The 18,252-nt window shown below is 42.4% G+C and overlaps 2 protein-coding genes across 2 annotated transcripts in view; both read left to right on the plus strand.

Moving 5' to 3' along the window:
• The first annotated feature begins 79 nt into the window (after positions 1-79).
• On the plus strand, positions 80-8,567 carry ncapg2 (non-SMC condensin II complex, subunit G2). Its single transcript, XM_083669111.1, has 27 exons — positions 80-112; positions 318-439; positions 612-803; positions 1,029-1,143; positions 1,303-1,460; positions 1,588-1,722; positions 1,823-1,917; positions 2,080-2,236; positions 2,437-2,529; positions 2,632-2,757; positions 2,922-3,101; positions 3,471-3,623; positions 4,190-4,412; positions 4,677-4,759; positions 4,970-5,143; positions 5,273-5,343; positions 5,469-5,622; positions 5,879-6,052; positions 6,142-6,267; positions 6,377-6,517; positions 6,708-6,807; positions 6,999-7,198; positions 7,340-7,483; positions 7,621-7,724; positions 7,820-7,920; positions 8,102-8,204; positions 8,383-8,567. The coding sequence occupies exons 2-27, from the start codon at positions 362-364 to the stop codon at positions 8,432-8,434; spliced, it is 3,432 nt and encodes a 1,143-aa protein (XP_083525237.1). The 5' UTR covers positions 80-112; positions 318-361; the 3' UTR covers positions 8,435-8,567.
• A 2,099-nt stretch (positions 8,568-10,666) lies between these two features.
• Positions 10,667-18,252, plus strand: part of ptprn2 (protein tyrosine phosphatase receptor type N2) — a gene marked incomplete at its 5' end in the record, with an annotated part of 111,372 nt that continues 103,786 nt past the window's right edge. Inside the window, one exon of the mRNA XM_083683847.1 lies at positions 10,667-10,748. Within this exon, the coding sequence (XP_083539973.1) occupies positions 10,667-10,748 (82 nt within the window). The remainder of the gene's footprint in view (positions 10,749-18,252) is intronic.

An 18,252-nucleotide genomic window follows, 5' to 3' on the forward strand; every position in this document is an offset into this window, starting at 1 on the left:
AGGGAGGAGACAGATGACTGACGTCATCAAATCAAATTTTGCGCGCGATGTAGTGGGGAAGCTGTCATCGAACTGGAGATTGAAACAGCTAAAACAACGACGTACAATCTAGGTTTGTGATTAGCTACCATTATTTTAACATAGGTGGGCTGGAGATGATTCACTTTAGATCGAGAAGAAATCTACGTTCATGTCTTGAACAGAAAAAACAGAAACAAGCCGCTGCAAGCTAATCCGTGCTGTGTTGTTGTTGTTGACATTGTCTAGCTAGCTAGATAACTTCAACTTTATGTTTTGTTTTTGTCTCAATTATTCAGATTCAACTACAACATAACTGCCTATCTCACGGCATTTGATAACAATGTCGAAGCGAGAGGCGTTTCTAGATTCAGTCTGCAAAGAGAATGTGGAGGACTTTCTACATTTGACAAAACTCCATGTAAGTTCTACATTTGGAAAGATTACACCACGGCCTTCATCTTAAATATGGGGCTCTCTTGTTAACTCTTTCAACACCACACAATGCACAGAACACCATTCTCATTGATAATAATTTGCCTGAGATGCTTTGCCTCTGATGCTCATCCTGTATGTGTTCTTGGGTTCTTCAGAATGACAATGTAGAGCCCTTTGACTTGGAGGAAGTCCTGCAGGAGCTACCACAAGGCCAGCGAGAGGCACTGTGGAAGAGACTGGTGACACTGCTGCGTGATGTGCTGGCAGAGTTCCCTCCGGAGCGCTGGGATGCTGGGTTAGATGAGGACAAGGAAGATGACATGGAGGTGGAGGTGTCCCCACAACTGGTGAGTGCAAGGCTAGCTGACCTGTCCCACCCCTTTCAAAGAGGCATATGTGCTGGCCATTCTCCCCTAGGTTGATCTACATTCTCTCATGTCATGCTTAGTTGTTTCATGGTTCTGTCTGTGTCTGTATGGTTGTTTGTATGCATTCACATTTTCTTGACACCATTTTTGTATGTGAAGGCGGTCTTACCTTTTTATCACTTAGTTTTTATTTCGACTTTCCAGCAACGGACCATGTCTGTCATAGATGGGGTTACATTAGTGGTAACAGCCTCTGTAGATGTCATACAAGACGGTGACACGTACGACTCTCTCCTGGAATGTGCAAACATACTTATTGGTGAGTTTCTCAGTACTAACTGCAGTGGATGCTTATTTGTTGCATTTTCAGTTGTTAAAGAATAGTTTCCCCCAAAATCAAAAATAGTCAGTCGTTTTCATACCTGAGAAATAGTTCTCTGATTGGGTGTCATCCCTCCTCTCATCACCCATCCTTCAGATGTGCTGCCCTCCCTCCCTGCCTCTGAGGTGCCCCTTCAGCAGGCTGTCCATAGGCTGTGTGAGGAATGGTGGAGGAAGGGACTCGAGGGGAAAGAAGAGTTTGGCCACATTGCCTTCCTTGTCTGCCTGGAGAAGACCTTCAAACTCAAGAAACCAGTGAGACATAGCCCTTCCTTGCCTGTCTATCTGTCTATGTGAAATACTTTAGGTATGTCTTTTTGTCATGTCTGTATTTACCTGTTAGGTTCCATCAACCATGTCTGTGTTGTCTCTATGTTGTCAGAGTGCTGAGATCCGGAGGTTGTGGGGGTTACATGATGTGCTGCTCTGTATTGACTTTGGATTGGAGGACAATAAGGAGATGGTGGATCTGCTGCTACAGTGCCTCCTCAAAATAAATTACATCAGAAACGATGATGTAAGTGTGTTTTATGGTGTAATTTGATGATTGTGTGTGTGTGTGTGTGTGTGTGTGTGTGTCTGTCATCATGGTCACCTTGTTGTTCTCTCTCTGACAGGGAAAGCGTTTCATAGTGTTCCTCTTTGGCTGGAATGTCCACTTCATCCGTATGATCCATGAAACTATCAAGAACCAGCTTCAATTCTTTTCCAAGTGAGTGCTATTCTTGTCTCCTAATATTCAATGGTAGGTGACAGGAAGCCTCCTGTCCTAGTCTCCTGTCCTCCTAGTCTCCTATTCAATGATGGGTGTCAATTTCCAGACAGTTCTGAACTGCTTTACCTTTCTCACTCTGAACTGCTTTACCTTCCTCAGGTCCCTGACTGGTCACATAGCAGAGATCTACTTCAAGGCTTGGAAGAAGGCCTCTGGAGTGTTCCTGGAGGAGATAGAGAACACCTGTGTCCAGGACTTGATGCAGCATGCCATTCTGCTATACAGGAGCTCACCTGTTCATACCAAAGTCAGACAGGTGAGCTATCACATTTGGCTTAAAATGGAGGATACTTGACTGCAGGCATTATTTTTTTCTTCTTAAAAAACATCACAAAGGCTTTAGTCTTACACAAGCAAACCTCTTTGCTGCTTAGCTTGCCAGAATGTACATTTTGTCCATTTAAATGGTTTGTGTGCTATTGTGTGTGTGTGTGCGTTTTTTCTTCCACTCATCAGATACTGAGCTACTTTCACGAGCAGAAGGGTCGCCAGGGGCTGGATGAGATGCTCTACAGACTCTACAAACCCATTCTCTGGAAAGCCCTTACTGTACAGTCAAAGCTTCTTTATATAACTTTATTTCTTGGCGGTGTTTGTCCAATGTTTGCCAGTTGAGTGACTATAGAATGAATCTCTTCTCTGTGACTGTAGGCAACCAACTCAGAGGTACGGGCCAACGCCACTCTTCTCTTCACTGAGGCCTTCCCACTCCATGACCCCAGTCAGAACAGTGAGGGGGTGGATGAGACTATTCAGAAACAACTGGACACACTGGCTGTAAGTCATTGCATTATTTTTCGCATGTTTTTATGAAATGCATAAGTTAAGGTAAATGTGGTGAATATTATTATTTATTTATTTATTTATTATAATAAAAATAATAACCACTTCCTATGTTCTTGTGTTTTTGATACATTTCAATGTGTGTGTGTGATCTCCAGTGCCTGTTTGAGGACCCCCAGCCCCTGGTGCGCTCCACAGCCACCCTGGGTGTGTGTAAGATCCTGTCCAAGTTCTGGGAGGTCATCCCCCCCACCATCATCACTGACTTCCTGAAGAAGCTCGTGGTGGAGCTGGCGTCTGACACTAGCTCTCCTGACGTCCGCGCCTCTGTCTTCATGGTGGGACCACCATCAACTCTGACACCCCTCTCATGACTGGTGCTCCATTGTTAGAGAATGGAGTAGAATAGAGTAGAATAGATGTAATGTTATTTTTACGATATGGTTATGTCAGATGTGATATTTGGGTTTGACCAACATTTTGATTAGTACCATAAGTACACAAAACATGATAGATCCAAATACACAGGCAACCCACAAAACAAGAATTTCCTCCAAGTATCACTTTCAAACTAACATTGAATCTTGAGACTTTGTGTCTTGTCTTCACAGACTCACGTTACACAAACACATGATCACACAAGTAACATTACATTTCCAATGCTATTCATACTGTGTGGCTTATTGGTTGTTTTATCTGACCTCCAGTGTTTGACCATTGTTCTGGACAACGGCTTCAGCCACCCTCTGCTGGAGCAGCTCTTGCCCGCTCTGAAGAACAGTCTTCATGACAGCTCAGAGAAGGTCCGTGTGGCATTCCTGGACATGCTGCTCAAGATTAAAGCAGTAAGAGCTGCCAAGGTGAGACAGGACTCAGACTACATGTTGTAGTTTCTGCTGTGTATGTCTGGGGGATTTCTTTGAATCTGAAACTACGGTATAGGTCTTCACAGGTCCAAAAATGTGGACCTGTTCTGAAATGAGCCCGTGGATTTCCTACGTGAACCCGAACTGACCCATTCTTATTTGAAATAAAGAGACCTAAACCCGAACAGACCCGTTGACAGCGAAACCCGAACCCCAACGGACCTGTAAACAACGAGACCCAAAACCCTGACAGGTCCGCTTCTAGCCCCGATTTGATTAGACCAGAGTGATTAAAAAATAGGCTTATTAATAAGGAAGTAGTGTGTTATAGACCTTACAGACAAACTGTAGCCTACATTTTGGGGAACAGACTTTCTCCCACTCCTAATAACATGAGCTCCTTTCCACAGTGTGCCAGAACGTATGCTCCAAGTCACACACTAATAAAGTGGGTCTGAATGATTGAATGTGGCATGATGAACATGACTGCGATTTGGAAACACATGGTTTGGAAATGTGTCATGTTATAATGCAGGATGCTCCCTCCTCCCTCTCCCCAGTTTTGGAAAGTCTGCTCCATGGAACACCTGCTAGCCCGTTTGGCTGTTGACTCCCAGCCCATCTCCAAGAGGATCGTCAAGCTCCTGTTCAACTCCTTTTTCCCTGTCAACCAATCTGAGGAGGTGTGGTGTGAGCGATGCGTCACTCTGATTCAAATGAATCCCAAGGCAGCCAGAAAGTTCTACCAGTACGCCCACCTCTACACAGCCCCGACCAACATAGGTTAGTTTGGCCTGAAGCTACACATGCCTTCACGTGGGGGAGGATATAAATCCTTCATCGACTGTATCCATACATTCATTTTCTAAATTCAGACCTTTCTTAAGGTCATAGGTGATGGTTTTGGTGAGCTTTACATATATATGGTATGTATATATATATACATATATACATACATACATAAAAAAGCTTGATTAATTACAGTATTTATAGCTAGCAGGTGTACATTTCAGTAGATTAAGGCCTCTCTCTACCTCTATGTTCCAGCCAACCTGATGCTGACCATCCGGCGGTGTTTGATTGCCTGCATCCAGAGTGAAGATGACCCGAACAACAAGGAGAATACAAATGTAAGAGTATAGTGCTTAAAGTTGGTAAAGAGTTAGTTAACCGATTTGGATCACAAGAGTCATGTGATCACAAGATTCTTGCCTAGACACTGTTGTTTGTCAATGCAGTGCATTCATGCAAGTTCTTTTCTGTGGTGGTATTTTATATTTTATATCCAGAATACACATACAAGTTTTTGGAGAACAAAGTTAAAAGAGTGGTTCTTGCAGATTCTCGAGAAAGTCCTGTCAGTGAAGGACACAGCCTCCATGGCCGGTCTGCTAGAGGTGGTGGTGATCCTGTGGAGAAGTATCCGGAAAGCCCTGGAACTCAACAAAGACGTCCTCCAGTACACCACCGCCAAGTTTGGCTCCGCCATGCCCAAGTACTTCAAAGTCTTCCAGGTACAGTATGAGACACGCTGGCTTTTTACCGTGTGGTTGTTACACTAAACACTTCATCAAGTTTTGAAATTGTATTCACACTCTCCGTCGCTCTCTCCCTCTTCCTCTTTTTCTGACTTTCTCCCTCAGGATGAGCGCTGTACTGTCCCCCTCATTCAACTGGCCTCCCTGCTGCCCCCAGCCTCCATCCCCTCTTTTAGGTCAGTCATGGTCACATTTTAAACATGGTGCTATTACCTTCACCTCTCTCCCTCTCGCCCTGTTACCCTGTTGCAACCCTGCTGACCTGGTGTGTTAACCCGTCTCTCTGGTCCATGTCTACCAGCTGTGGGGTTGTGTCCAGGCTGAAGAGGCTGGAGTCTGGGGCCAAGCTGTCCCAGTACAATCAGGTGATAGACTGCCTGTGCACCTGGGGCCAGGCGGCAGATGTCCTGGACCTCATCACTGACTGGCTCTCTGAAGCTCTGCCCAAGACAGCGGTGAGCTGAGCTCTACACATACTGTAGAGATAGACACAGGTGCCTTCAGATCCACAGGTGCTGGAGGGCTAAAATGGCCAGAGCTATGCTGTTGTATGACTGTGGGCTCCTCAATGGCTTTTAAAGGGAAAAGTAGTGTTGGTCATACTTTTGTCTGATTGTAATTGTACATAGTTAACTGAATTGCTCTAGTTAGTCAGTTTTTGTCTCAAAATATGGTCTTGATATTATTTTGTTTGCTGCCAACCTACCACAGGGCAAAAGGAACTCAAATTGTAAGGTGCGCATTCAGGAGACGGTGGAGGCCAAACCAGACCTGGGGCTAGATTACCTGGAGTACCTAGTCAGCCGCACCTCTACCCGGGATAGCATTCTGCCCCTCAGGCAGGGTCCGCTCAAGGAGCTCTACAAGGCTCTGGGTGCTTGGAGGGTACAGTAGAAGTCATGCAAGAACAGGTTCATATTTGGCCCATTGTACTTGTAGAGATGTGAGAGCCTGTTTGCTGTTTGTCTCCACAGTCAGTGCTGTACTCCCACCTGAGCTCTCCTGAGGCTAATGCCAGTGTTCCCAGTGTTCCCAATGCAGAGACAGCATTGAGAGCATTCACCCTTCATGGCCGTCTTAGTGTCCATCTACAGCACAAAGTAAGCCCCACTTTGTCCCACCCCCCCCGATTACTTCATTTTCGCTGTTAAAGTCAAATTTAGATGTCTGTGCCTGCCCAGTATTGGTCTTACTGTTCTGCTATCCCAGTTCTCAGAGGAGAGGGAATTCCTGGTGTCCCTGGAGAACTTGGCAGTGTGGGTGGCTGAGAGGGTGCTGCCCTTCCTGGTGAGCCCCAGTGAGGGGTGCGTGTCTGAGCAGAAGCTGGCCCTCGCTAGGCAGGTTGTTGAGGTAAGAGAGGACGGGTTTACATTTGGTTCCCAACACCATCCAACCATTCAAGCATTTTGCATTCATTTATGCATTTTATATATTTCTCTGTAGGGTTTGCTTCAATAACTTAAATGACTGTTGTGTTATTGTTATTTTGTTGAGTGAGAATGTTGCTTAATACATGTTGTGGTGATGTTGTTTGGAGCAGAGCCTCCTAACAGTGTGCAGAGACATGATCCGGGTGGGCCTTGGTGACGAGGAGTTCAAAGGTCAGGTCCTTCACCTGTGTTCTGTCGTACTCCTCTCTGGTGAGTGTCTACACATTAGGAAAATTAGACATAATTTACAGCACAGGGTCTGCAATATATTACACGTCTATGCAATATTGATGATTATATCTCACATTTATGTTTTATTTTGATAAGTAGTCATATGGGTGTACATTTTGCATTGCCGCCTTGCCAGCTCCTGACTGTATCTGGTGATGTTGTTCCCTTAGAGAAGGGCTACCTGTGTGTGTCCTTGCTGCTCTCTGTGCTCACCGAGGTGGCAGAGAACTACATTCCTGAGGACGTCCAGAGTGAGGGGGACCAGGGTGACCAGTCGTCTATCATCCTCAGTGTTGTGGCCAACGTCTTCCAGAAAATTCTGGAGGTCTTGGCTCGCCGACTGCGGAAGGATCCAGAGGAGGGTCAGGAGGTGAGGCTGGGTGTTAAACTACCATGTCAACAAAAGGCTTTTTCTCAGATTATGCAGTTTTGCTTTGGTCATTTGTGGGTTTTTCACAAAAATATTGAGTTCATGATATTGGGTAACATCCCTCTCTGTACCCTGTCCTAGCTGTGCCAGTCAGCTATGCACGGTCTGGGAGACTTCCTCCAGGTGGTGCAGGCTTGGGCCGGCATCACCTCCAACCCCCTGAATGGGGTCTTCTCCACTGTCTTCGCTGCAGTCATTGTAGAGAGCAGACACATCCTGCAAAAGGTAAGAAGAAACAGGGAATGCCATACAAGTTGTTTACACATTCCATCAAAAGAAAATGTGATATTGTGAAACTTACCACCATATTGATGTGTTTCACATAAGTAAGTTAACATTATGTATTTCTGTCTGCTCTAAAGATTTCACACATTGAAGAGGTCATGGCACCGGAGACAGTTGAGGACTTGCCCCCCCTCTCCAGCATCTTGTTGACTGTTGTCCTCCAGTCCCCCCCTGTCACCAGGTAACCACCTACTCCCTTCCTTCCAAGAGGTTGAACTCATTGACACACAGGCTGAGCTTGGTCTCTAAATCAAACTATTACTGTATCTCTCTCAGAGCTTTCCTCTCTGAGGTGAACTCATCTGTTGACTCAGAGGCCATTGATTGTCTGACTGGATTGGCTGCAGCTCTTCATATTCTGGCAGTCATCAGACAGAGTGAGTGAGACAGTTGTGAAACTGTTGTATGCTGTTTAGAATTGGAGCGAAAGCCTTTTTTGAAGCACATTAATTTACATTTTAATTTAGAAGATTTGTTTTTAGATTTTTTTAGATTATTGTGAATGGTTTCTTAGTGAGTGCAGCTCCCTCTAATGGATGTTCATGGTTGTTCTTTCAGCTGGTAAGTTTAAGACAGAACTGAAGAGCACGGCCGTGTCGGTCCAGAGGCAACTTCAGAAACATTACGCTGTCACAGCTGAAGAAGAGGGACACATCGAAAGGTGACTATCTATTATAGTATATTGTAGGAGTCGTTAGAATCAAATGCAGTCTATATGTTATACATAAAACATGCTCATTAGTAGGGAATTTTAAAACAGTTTTCTAATGTTGAAATAAGACTGCAACCACAGACACACCTGAAGTGAAACTAACTAAAAAAAAATCCTGTCTCTCCAGAGTCATCTATGAATCAGCTATCAACACATTAAATGAGATCCTGATGCTATAAACATTCTCTCAAACATTTTGGTATAACTGGCATGTTACATATATGCTTATCTAGAGTTTTATATTTATATTTTGCATTGTTATCAAGGCTAAACATAAATTCAATGTGAATTTCAGCAGGAAATTCAATTAATAAAAGGAAATTGCGCAAATCAAACTGTCCATTTGCTTTTTTACTTGAGTTTTATTAAAACTCAAATCAAGAGGAACTGTTGGAAGATATTGTAGAACCAAAGTGTTGCCAATTTCAGCTTCTAAACGTTGTAGTAGTATTTTCAAATCATAACACCAAGATTGGCAAATTACCAGCGTCACATCGGCTGGTAAATTTAGCGTTATTTGAAAACAAGCGCCAACGTACTGTAGCGTAGTGCTGCACACAACCACAAAAAAACGGTTATTTTATGAGATAATTATCACGTTAATACGAGATCATTATCAGGTTAGTTTGTGATACTGAAACGATCTCGTATTAACGTGATGTATGAACTTCTGTACTTATGTATGAACTTTTTGTGATTGGCAGCACTGTGCCACCGTACCAAAGTGCCAGTTTCAGGCATTGCAAGCGGGGACATTTAAGACCCACGAAAAAACACCTCTTGGCGCAAACACTGCTTTTTATGACAGCAATTTTGACACTGGTGGCGCACCAAATTATGTTCATTTGAAAAGTAGGCCTATAGTGTAATGGGATGTTACATTTCTAGCCTACTTCATTTATTAATGCTCTAGGCAACAAATTCATAGTTTGTCAAAGCTTCACGAATATCAGCTCAATCTTGATGTTCAAGATTGAACATTAGGTTATTGCAAATGCATGCCTATTGAGATAAGTGGCCTAATACAGCATGTGTATCAAGTCTAAAAAGGACTGTCTAATTATGTAATTGTTTTCGCAATGATAGGCTATATTGAATTGTCGGATAGTTTATGGTTTGGAAGACCATTCGTGTTCCCCGCCATTCTTAATCCAAGTTGAGGAAAAAACAGGAGCCACCGAACACCGCAAGCACACAGTTGAGCTCCTTATATATTTGGCTATGGAACGGGTTTTGATGAGTGAGTGGTCATGCCCTCGAAACACCTCTCATTGATTGATCTAAAGCCAGCCTTTTTACGCCACCGCCGGGATATACTGTACACCGATCGATATCACCACGAAACTTCCAACATTATTTCTAAATCGCCCCCTGAGCTATAGAGTCATGCCATAGTGCTTGGATGAACGATTGCGTTGGGGTTGTTAAAATAGTCTAGAATTAGATTACTTTCCAATTACCATTAACCCCAGGCCACATCCCTTCCTTGCCAACTAACCACACCTGTTCCCACTCCACTAATCGCATCCTTTCTCAGCAAATTCTGCCTTTTTGCCCTGTTCAGTGAGTTATGTGAGATGGTCTTCCAATCCTTAACAGTTGTATTTTTTATATTGTGTGCAATAGTAGTAGTAGGCAATGCAGAGAATTCATGTATATTGATAGTTTCATGCATGCTCTGTCTATGAATATAATATCCTGAGGGAGTTGCTGTCCTGTGTTTAGAGAGCCCTTGCTTGATTACTCGGTTTGACTTATTTTTATACACCTTACTTGTTTCACTGTAGCCTGTGCTATGACTTTACATGTGTTTAATTGTAAATTTTGATTGTGATGTTGTCCTGCTTTTATTTTTTGTGTGGAAAGCTTTGAACTACTATATGAAACTTGCTAAATAAATGAAAGTTGCTTGTATGTCATGAACATTGGATGCATCGGTTTATTGCTGTCATTCGATTTCTTTAATAAACGTCATTATCAGTTGGTGTCATTTTTGTGGTCCATCTGAATTGTTAGTAGTAGTGGGCTACTACTACTTGTGAATTCGATTAGTCAATGCTGATATTTCTGTACCATTTTCATTATGAAGCTGAACAAGCTATTATTCTTCTGCGAGCTGTTCCAAGAGGTGCACGCTCAGATACCACCGGCCCCTTGCCGTGTGTGTTTGACGTCAGAACCTTAGGAGGGGCGCCTTTGGAAGGTTTGCTGTACGCGGTGCTGAATCCTGTCGCGAGCTGCGGGATAGAAGTGCAGAACACTAGAACATCACACAGCACTGCCTCTCAACACCACTTTATATATATATATTTTTTGTTACGTGACATCCAGTTAGTTTTAATCAGCCCGCATCTAAAAGCTGACACTAGACATGCTGTTTTAGCAAAGCTGTGCGATGGATTAGTGAGAGTATGGATTCTCCGTGTGCCATCATCTTCGTTGTTCTGGCTCTGTGCCTCTCCCACTCAACTACCTCCGCTGACAGTAAATTTGGTAAGTTGACATTCGTTTATAGTCGGTTTGTTGGCGGGCAAAACACCTGCCCAGGTGTTGCCGTGTGTCTATATGCTTTTGGATCACTGCCCGAAAAAGGAAGGAATAGGGCATTATTTTGAGAAATACGCATACATGTAATAGGTGTTACAGTTTTTCTCCATTGTATACACACAAAAAATGGAACTATGTACACAATTCTGAAAACTTGAAGCTCATGTATCAACAACAAGACTAGACTGCTAACCTCTAAGCACAATTCCATTGTTTTCACTCAAATAGAAATTCTAAATCACATTTTTGCAAAAGTCTAAGCACAAATCACATCATTTAGCACACTTTGTTCACCTGGAAAACACCGGACTTCAAAATGCCACACCCTAATTATGAATTCTCACTTCTCAACTCACTTGGCACAACACTTCAATTATGTGTCAGAGCATAAAAAAGGCCTCAGGTGACCTCTACCTTGTTGGGGGAAAAAATGGAGCAGCATGGAGAACAGAGACGAAGAAGAAGAGGAAGAGTGACAGGAAGAGGAAGGCGAGCCAATATGTCTAATGAAATCCGCGCAACTTTGGTTGACCATGTACTCAATCATGGCCTAACAATGACCGAAGATGGGCAGCGAGTCCAGCTGAATTTGAGCCGCTTCACGGTAGCCTCAGTTATCCGGGCATTTAGAGATGAAAATAGGTAAGTAACCACTTCAGTAGTCTTCTATACTCTCTACAGTAATTACAGTAATGTAACTTTATGGTTTCTATGGATATCTACAGTGCTTGTGAAAGAAATGTATAGTGTAATGTTGTTTTGTCCTACATTTATGAAATATGTGTAGCCTATACTTTATATACTTTTCACAGAATATAAAGACAACCAGCAAGAGGTGGCAGAGGCCGGAAATTTACAGATGAGCAAGAGGCCACCATAATCAACATGGTGTTGGCTAATAATGCCATTACACTGAGGAAAATTAAAGACAGAGTCATACAAGACAAGGTCCTCTTCCAAAACATTGACCAGGTCAGCCGGTCCACAATAGATCATGTTCTGAAGAAACACCAGCTTCGAATGAAACAGTTATATCGCGTACCGCTTGAGTACAACGCTGACAGAGTGAACAAGCTACGTTACCAATATGTGCAAGTGAGTACAGCAGGTTACTGTAACAAAGTTCAAGTTTCAAGTTTGTTACGTCTCATACACAAGTGCAGGGAGTAAAATTCTTGGGCTCGGTTCCTTGACAATGCAGCATACAATACAAATAATACAGATAATACAAATACGCAGTAGTGCAATGAGGTAGGACAAGACAATAAGTGACATAGTGCAAGATAAGTGAGACAAGACAATAAGTGACTAAGTACAATATAAGTGAGACGGTTGGACAGTGACGATTGTTGGGGACACAAGACAATAGACATGACACAATTGCAGTATAAATAGTAGAGTAAAAAAGTAAAGTGGAATGTCATTATTATTGCACTGTGCCATTGGTGTAGAGGTGTTGTTAAAGTGACTATGTGCTAGTAGAGTCCATTCTGTGGGTGTGATGGGGGTAAAGTCATGAGTCTGGAGTAGGCTTGTTCATGAGCCTGATGGCCTGGGGAAAGTAGCTGTTGGAGAGCCTCTGAGTTTTGGCCCTGAGGCTCCGGAGGAGGCTCCGTCTTTTGGATGGCAACAGTTCAAACAGGCTGTGATTGGGGTGGCTGGGGTCTCTGATGATCCTCCGGGCTTTGCTGACACATTGTTTGCTGTATATGTCCTGGATGGAGGGAAACTCACATCCACTGATGCGCTCAGCTGTCCGCACCACCTTCTGCAGCGCCTTGCGGTTGAGCATAGACATGTCACTATGCACCTGTTCCTGTATGTAGGCCTATAGCTGGTCACTATGCACTTCAGTGTTCCTGTATGTAGGCCTATTGTTTGATATGGTAATTTTCTCTTTTTCAGAGAGTGTTTTAACTTGATGCCAGTGCTGCTCTACATGAATACATATTCATTGACGAGGCAGGGTTCAACCTGACCAGGACCAGGCGGCGGGGGAAGAACATCATTGGCAACTGTGCCATCGTCTATGTCCCTGGCCAGTGTGGGGAAAATGTGACCATGTGCGCAGCCATTGGTCACTGTGGGGTCATCCGTCACCATGCCCAACTTGGTCCCTACAACACTGCCCATCTGCTAACCTTCCTTGAGTGCATCACGTTTTTCAGTTCTCTACCTCTCACCATATTCCCCATTTCTAAATCCGATCAAAGAATTATTTTCAGCATGGCGGTGGAAGGTATATGACCGCAAACCCCATGTGCGTGTGGCCCTACTCCAGGCAATGGAGGAGGCGTCCACGCAGACGCATGCCAGGGGTGGATCCATCACGCCAGGTGCTTTTTTCCCCGCTGCTTGGCCATCGCCCGCGATGTAGATGAGGTCCTCTGGCCTGAACAGGATCGGAGGCGGGATGCGGACTGATTTACATGTAAATCTGTTTCAATGCATTTTCTATTTTTTATTTTTTGTGGGCCTACGAAAAACTTTGTCAGCTGAACATTTTACTGTATTACAGTAACAAATAAATATTTGCTTGGTTACCTTTTTGTATTCAAGATTCAAGATTCTTTATTTGTCACGTGCATACAGGTATACAGTGAAATGCAAAAGTGACAGTGCCACAGAGTAGTGCTACAATAAGTTTTAAAATAAAATAAAATAAAATATAACTAGTATAAACAGTATAAGCAGTATAAACAGCGGTGAAGCAATGTACACAATGGAAAACTTACTGTAGTGTTTTTCATTTTACTTATCAGTGCAATTACTGTGAGTTTTGCCAAAATAGGTAACATTTGTGTATTCTCAGAATAATGTTGCAGTATCAACTATAAGTTCACAATATGACTCTGGGAAGCTGGGTTGTGAGTTTAGCCCAATTGGAGCTCATTGGATAGACAAAGGTGCATTGTATCCTATTCTGATACAATGATTGTGTCAATGCTATATTTATATGATATATTCACAGTATTGTATTACAATATGGCAACAGTCTTTATACTGTATGTACCATAAAATTGCAACCTATTTTGGGACAAAAATCCCCCTAAACTTTAAAAAGGAAAAAAAAAGAGAAAAAGGAAAGAATTTCTACACAATTGTATAAATTTGAATAAGTAACGTGGCCCCCAAAACATATATAAAGCCAAAAGCCAAAACACATATAAACAGTATTTTGATGGTAGTGTTTTAAATGTATCACAACAGTGTTTAATTGATGCTCTGTAAGAGATATTCATATGATAGCTGTGTGTATCGTGTTGGTGGAAAGAATCAGTTTTGAGAAGAGAGAACATGGTTTTGAGTGCAGTGTTTCATTTTGCAAGATTTGTGATTTGAGATTTGTGGAGTTTTGACAAAATAGTTAACTCTTTTCAGTTTTGTGTTTAGAGTTTTGAGAAATTGAGCTATAGTTTCAGGAAATTTGTTTAAACAATTGGGAAAAACTTGAACTGTTGACACAATCACACCCATGCATGGCAAGAATGGCAGGTCAATATAAAAAATAAACAAAGGATAGGCCTACCCATATCTTCTACTCACACATCAGCTGGGAGTTCATCTTTGGGAAAGACATGTTGTCAAGAGTGAAAAAGTCAGGAAAAGGCATTGAGGGGCAAGAGCTGCCCATTCTAATGTTAAACAATCACTTAAAGAGGTTGCTTAGGTTTGTTTGTATTAACTTTGCTTATTGAGTTACAGTATCTAACCCTAACCCTAACCCATACTATAAACCCTGGACTAATATGTATTTCATAACCTTAATCTGTCTTCATTGTGTTATTGTTCCATTGTACACATTTTATATGTGGGCCTACCCATGGTTTTAGTCTTGAGGTTGTGTGAGGTTTGGGCTGTCTCTGAGGTTGTAGGCTATATTATTCTACAATTCCACAATTACTTTGGCAATAGGCTATAGGCCTATGGCTTCTGCTTTAGGAATATAACATTAAACTGTGACAATCTTCCATATTACCTCTTGCTTCAGAGATACATTTCCTTAATGGAATATGAATCTGTTCTGGAAAGGGCAGCCCACACGCCCTTTTGATTGATTTCAGTCTTGGCAGGAATATCTGACTTTATACTTTGATTGTTTTTTTTCTTGCCCTGTCTTAACACTCCAAAGTATACCTTGGATGCCAAAGTATACCATTTGGAAGATACTGTGGATAATGTTGCATGAGGTTGTGATGCACAGACAGTATGGTTTCTACCAGATGGTGTGACAGAACCATGATTGAGTGTCTTTGGTGCCTCTGTCTGAATGATAAGCAGGGGTGCTATCATGTCTCTCTGATCCTGTGTCTGTGTGGGAGTGGTAACCTGAGGTATCATCATCTCACTCTGATCCAGCATCAGTCATTGTCCATCTGTATGTTTGTCCTTTCTCTCTCTCTCTCTCTCTCTCTCTCTGTTTATTTGTCTCTGTGTGTTCCTTCATCTGTCTTCCTTCTCCAACTCTCTCTCACTGTGTCTATCAATCTATTAACTTAACATAATGCATAAACATGATGCCCTCTGTAAAATTTTAATGGGGTGGTGTATGAAAACCATTGCTTGTGGGCAGCTGTGTAAAGTTAATACTAGTGTAATTGTGAATGAGTCAGAGCTCATTCCTTTGGATAATAGTTCATAATCAGTGGAGAATTCCTCTCATTGTTAAAATTCATGCTTATGTTTTTTTCTCTCTCTCTCTCTCTCTCTAGAAGAGCTCTCTGTTGTCATTGTTTTCCTGGTGTTCGAGACTGTTATTGTTTTTAATGAGTCCCAGTGTGCATTGTACTGTGTTGCTAGAAAGCAGCCTGATTGGGTTCATAGGCCGCATGCCATTTCCTTTGGTAGACTGGCGTGTGTGTGCGTCTGTGCGTGTGTGCGTGCGTGTGTGCGTTAAGACACCAAATAGGAGTGGGAGGCACTGTTTATACCTAGGTGATATCTGAGCTATAAATACTGCTTTCCTGAAGAAGTGCAAAGAGGCTGAGAATTAAATTAAATGAATAACCCTCAGGTACAGTGCCGGACCATAGTAGATGGAGGCTGTTTGGTCACTGAGCCCATGGTGGTAGTGTCATTTGATTCCTTGGCGTCACAGATGGTTTGTTGTTTCTATCTCCTCAGACCACCCTGCCCGGAGGAGATACAGTACCTTATGGAGTTAGTTTTCCATCTCATACAAGCATACAGTTGAACTGTATGGTGTTGGTATGCATTCATAAGAATAGCATCTGTGATAATGTATCGCCCACATGTGAGCTCTTGATTTGTCAGTTGGATGGTTCAGAATGAAGAGTGTGTAGTCTCTCACTCTGTTGATATCCTCCATGCCTGCATGCAGTCTCCTCACTATGTGCTTAGCTATCAAATTCATCTACTAATACACCCAGAAAAGTTTGATTTGATTCGTTGGCTGTGATCATCTGTCATTCCTCGGATAGCCTGTCTTAGGTGAGTGAGTGGAGACACTCAGTTTCAGTGCTTATAAATCATTCTGACTGAAAGAGATGTGAAAGAGACGTCCACATTGTGTGGATAGAGATGCAGATGCAAGATAGATTACAGTTATTTAGTTTATTCTGCATATCTCAAGTCTCCTCTCTCCTTTTATGTGAAACCCTATATACTGTAAGACACTTAGGGATTAAGAGATTGTGTCTCAATGAGACTAACTTATAAATAAAGGTTTAAAAAAAAAAAAAGCTTCTGTTTGCCTTTGTGTTCATGGTAGTTGCGTGTCAGTCGCAGGACACTAACCTCTTGGCCTGGGTTTTTATCTCAGTAAAGGTCATAGAGATAGCAATAGCTTACACAGCTGTCTAGGGACTCTTTTCCTTAGATCTGTCTCTTACCATCTCTTACCATCCTTCTAAAAGATAGATTCCTGTGTCAACATACAGTACAGCAGTAATCTGGAGCTGGATTCTTGAGACAGATAGAGGTACAGAGACACACTCACTCCTGTAGAGAAATAGCCAATAGACTTCCTTTAGCCCGGGTGGACATTACAAATGAGAGACCTGTCCTGAATGAGCTATTTCTGTTTAGATACAGGTCAATGAGAGAAGTGAACCATTACAAGTGATGAAATACTCTATTAGCTGTTATTTATCATCCAATAGCATCCCTCTTTACACGTCTGCAAATGGGTGGCAGACATCTTGTGTTGGATGGTAGAATGATGATCACAGAGCAATTTGGCTCAGTCATTTTCAAAGCCTGTTTTCATGTATTCATAATCGTGACAGCTGCTGCTTTCAATTTGAGTGTAATTGATCTAGCATCATGTTCTAATTATTTTTTGCCTTGCGTCTGTTCTCCAATGTAATAAATGGCCATTGATTCTGACTAACAAGCAACACATTTTGCTATCTCCTCTCAGCTGCACCAAACCATGATGCAGCTGTTGTAATGTGCATTTTTTTCAATAACTGACACAAATTTATGATATAGTATTCAGGGTAAGATTTGGAATGGTTTTCCCTGCCCCATATACTTTAGTGTTGCTGTGAGTCATAAAGAGCAAATGGGATTGTGAGTTTGTACTTAACTCAGTGTTCAGCCTTTAAGGCGTAATATACTTCTATTGAATTGCAGTAAAGGATGTGAAACAGGCTGTATATTCAGGGCTTGAGATGCTGCCATGGTTGGTTTGATCACAGATGAACCGGAGAGCAGCTTTGAAATCACACAGATGCTCTGAGGAGTTTATTGACATTGAGTGGTATTGAGACGAGGAGAGAGCAAAGCGGCTGTACACGTGTTTCCAGGTAAGTGTAACTGTACAGTATGTTAAGAGGTGTACAGTCTGAATTATGTCATAGAGGCTAGAAGAGGAGATCAGTCTAGAAGAGGAGAATCCTCCTGTTCAGAATTTGAGGTCAGGCCAAGCTGTCCCTCTTTAAGAGAGGTTGAGAGAGACAGGTAAAACACTGATGGACACTCTGCCCCTCTCGAAAGCACAATGTGCTAAAAAACCAGAGCAGATGTTCTTTTGGAAGCAATTTAGTTTCAGGAAAGTTGTCAAGATTTTTTTCAGACTTCACAACAGACTGTGCATAAACGATTATGATAATAGAGCAAAATGAAGTAAATCCGATCAAACATCTGTGACTCTTATGATTTCAAGAATGAATTACTGTATTTCCCTGGTTGACTGTATACCTTTGGGAATATATTAGATCTGCTATCACAATGTGACATTCAGTGTTGTGACAGGCAACACTTGAAAATATTAAAGGAACATTGTTCTTTCTTGACTATCTTGTGTCTGGGAGGGTAAGTGTAGATTAAAGCGAGCTGATGAAGGAGGTCACTCTCAAGGTCACCTCCTGGCCGTGATGTCACAGTGTATAATGAGGACAATAACAGGGTAATGAGTATTCAGGACACTGGGATCCTGGTGCAGTGGACGGAGGTATTCATCTCTGCAATCCCAGGCCTGATTATA

Source organism: Argentina silus (genome assembly GCF_951799395.1).
Source record: "Argentina silus genome assembly, chromosome: 1".
NCBI classification, from domain to species: domain Eukaryota; kingdom Metazoa; phylum Chordata; class Actinopteri; order Argentiniformes; family Argentinidae; genus Argentina; species Argentina silus.